The sequence below is a fragment of the Sesamum indicum genome, linkage group LG9 (assembly GCF_000512975.1).
Source record: "Sesamum indicum cultivar Zhongzhi No. 13 linkage group LG9, S_indicum_v1.0, whole genome shotgun sequence".
Taxonomy (NCBI): domain Eukaryota; kingdom Viridiplantae; phylum Streptophyta; class Magnoliopsida; order Lamiales; family Pedaliaceae; genus Sesamum; species Sesamum indicum.
In genome coordinates, this window is record NC_026153.1 from 5629165 (window position 1) to 5632804 (window position 3640).

General features: G+C 35.9%; 1 protein-coding gene across 1 annotated transcript in view; it reads right to left on the minus strand.

The window, feature by feature from the left end:
* LOC105170733 overlaps nt 1584–3640 on the minus strand; it is a gene marked incomplete at its 5' end in the record, with an annotated part of 4304 nt that continues 2247 nt past the window's right edge. Inside the window, 1 exon segment of the mRNA XM_011091631.2 lies at nt 1584–3640. This exon segment is cut by the window's right edge and continues 11 nt beyond it. Within this exon segment, the coding sequence (XP_011089933.1) occupies nt 2015–3640 (1626 nt within the window). The 3' untranslated portion in view covers nt 1584–2014.

The following is a 3640-nucleotide window of genomic DNA, read 5'->3' on the forward strand; positions in this document are numbered from 1 at the left end:
GGCAATGCAATTAAGAATATCTTCTTCATCTTCTACCACACAATATTTATGCATTTTTTTTTTTGAACTGTTATAACTTTATTATCGTGATATTATTTTATAATGTTATTTAAACTTCAATTACATTTATTTTCTACTAAGTTGGTGAAAATCTCATATTAGTCACAATAGATTATCTATCTTAAAAATTATTGACTGTTATTAATTTTTAAAATTAAATTTATACCGGTCATCCCAACAGATCTGTCAGTATATTGGTTAGGGTCTCTGTAACTAATTACAAATCCATTAGAAAAAATTATGTTTGCGTTTTTTGCGTCGTTTAAGGTAAAATCTGATTATATGAGAATTGATGTATATAGGTTCAGAAATATGTTTAGCTATTGATAATAGTCAAGTAAAAAAGAAAGAGTTAATGAGCATGTTTTAACATTCTATAAAATATTCGTCAAGAATTATTACAATAATTATATCTTAATTAGTCTGCTAGAAAAATGGGACTGCACTAATTTTCCCCCCTAAAATAGGCTAATAATAACCTTAAAATTTTGGGAAAATGTAATAACGATGCAAATGATGTCATAAAAGAGAATTCAAGTCCAAATTGGACCAATAGTTATATAATTGATTTTAAAATAAATAATTATTGCGTTTGAATTCATTATTTTCTAATTACTTATACGAATACAGATGTAGCTGAATTCTAAATATTAGCCTATTGTTAAGGGTAATTAATGAAGTTAAAAATTATTCAATGAACATTGTGCGTAATTAACTAAAAAATAATTCTACAAATTATAACTTTTATTAAAATATAATTTTGATGGCATATTCCAAAAAGTAATTATTAAAAAAACTGACCAAACAACTTAAGAAATTGTGTCTGCAGTGAGAAAATACAGATTTTTCCTGCATAATCACAGGTCCGAACAAGCATAAATTATTCTTCCCAGTTGGGCCATATTATGTTTGTTTAGAAAGCCCAACAATAATTTGGGCCCCAAGACTAGAGGCCCATTACACCCTTGTCCTTTTACTCCATACATCACACAATTTTATTTGTATTAGATATACATGTTGCACATGCTGATTTTTTTTTTTTTGGGTTGTAATTTGCAAATTTATAATATTATAGGGGTGTGCATACTCACAGTATACTGATTTAATTGTAAAAATATTTTGAAGATATGGCAATCCACCAATTTTTGGAGAATACAGGGTGTAAAATGCAATTAATCAAACACATCTCAGCTATGTTTTTCCCCTAGAAATATAACCATGAACCAATTGGTAAATTGGACAATACAACATATATGACATAGAAACCTCATCTAAGGCATGGATTGGGTTTTCCTTTTTTTTTTTTTTTATAATTTCAAATCATGGTGCATTTTTTATTTTAATCAACATATATACGTAATGTATATAAAAATTGTGTCATTTATTTTATTTAAAGGGAGATTTTATACACATAGTGTGTATTATGTTAGTTGAAATAAAAGACGCATCGATAATCTGATCATGACAAAGCATAATAGGATAATGGAAGGAACTAAATGAAAACTTTCTATATATATGTCGAAAATACATTAGCAAACTGGCTCGGATCGAATTTCTCATGTCATCTAATATATACGGCGTACAAAATTTAAATATAAAACAGATGATATAATCTTTATACATGTAGCGTGAGTATATATAAAATGAAATAAGAAATCCAATGGAATTTTGGCAAAAAGCTATACCGTATCTCTCAAAGAGAAAACAATCATCATCCCTTCATATAGAATCCATCGGACTTACACTGGAAATCCTCTATCTGACTTTCTCATCATTCTCACAAAAACCATTTCAACATTTCCATACTCCCATTGATGTACATTTGAAGTTGAACACACCCCTGAACTCCAAAATCTTTCTTTCAGAGTTGGAATCCCACAACAAAATTGTCTAACTAATGAATAAGAAATGCTGATTAATTGAGATAGAATGTTGGAGTTTTGATGGATAAAAATCACCTCTGATGTGGTCGTGCAGGGAAGGACTGCGTTGGCCTAACCGCAGGCCGAGGAGATGGATTACCAAATGACATAGTCTGCGACAAATTTACCATGTCAGCCATAGATGGTGTCTGATATGCCCGGACAAGGCTGGTGCTATCAGTTGAGTCCGCTCTTGCAGTTGCCCTTTGCCAGGAATGTGAGCTCAATCCAGACAACACATAAGCCCTCCCTGATGTTTCATAAACACGTCGGTTGGCCATTCTCTCTTGCATTTCCCGTAATTCAGAGTCCAACGTGACACATAATCTGTCTCCAGCTCTTGCTGACACAGTTTCTGATAATTCTTTACGGCAGTTCTCCAGGATGGACACAGCAGAAGTTAAGTCGCCTCCTTCGGCTGCTGCTCTTGCTTTTGCCATTGCTTCTGCTGATCGTAGCCTGTTCTGGTGTCTGTCGACTTCCATGGAAACAACCAACGACTGAGCTGCTACTGGCCTTTGAATTTTGACCTCACTTGCAGGATCCAAAGTTACTAATCTTTCTGAAACTGGCTGCTTGAAAATGCATCTCACTTTCAGCAAAGCCATCTCTTCAGAGCAGCCGTCTATTGGAATATCAGTTGTCACAAGAAAATCTCTTTCTTCTTCAGCATATAGGTCGCCAACCTCAATGCTGCCTTTTCTTTTATCAGACACTAAGGTGGTTCTGTAACTTCCAGATTTTATTGAAACGAGTTGCAGCATGGGATTGATGCACTCAACTTCCACCTTTAGTTCTTGTATGACAACGGTTAAAAGACCCCCCATGCACTGTGCAAAAGCATTTTGAATCACACTCTCAGCCTCTATAAAAGAAAATGTTCCCCCAGAAGCTTCAGAGATTGAATGCAGTGAGACTGCATCATGATCCTTGCCAAATCCAAATGCATGTATAGGGATGTGGAGATGGGAAGCACCATTTTGACACATGGAGACTGGGACTAATGTCCGATAATCAAATGGGAAGCTGGTGCTTGGACTGTTAATGTTATATGTGTCTTGTCCATCAGATAACAGTATGATGCTGCTTACTGGATTTTTCCACTTGCGGTCAGTAATCACCTTGGCGCCCTTCCTAAGCCCCTCAGCTATGTTTGTCCCACCATTTGAAATTAGAGAATTGACAGCTTGCAGTGCTTCTTGCCTTCCAATTTCTGTCATCCTACAAAGGGGAAAGAGACGACGTGCTGAGGAGGAGAAGGCAATCACCGAGAGCCTGTCAGAAGGGCCTAAATTTTGGATTACAAATCCCATTGCCTGTTTAAGTAACACAAGTTTTGTACCCGCCATGCTGCCGCTGACATCAAGCACTGTGACAAGATCAACTGGAGCACGAGAAATTTGGGATATCACTGGAGGGCCAGCTCCATCAGTCTCCACATGTTGTTGCCCAGGACTAACTGGAGCTTTGAGATGAACTAGAACAGAGAAGTTATTATGGGATTTTGATTTTGGGACAGAAGAAATTTCGGGATATGTTTCAACTTCAAGTGCTTCAGTAAACCGGCCAGCATCTGTGTTGTAACTGGATGAGCTTTCTTGATTGAGGTCGCGCTGGGGAATAGTAACTTCATCATCATCATCAAAGATGTCAGGTTC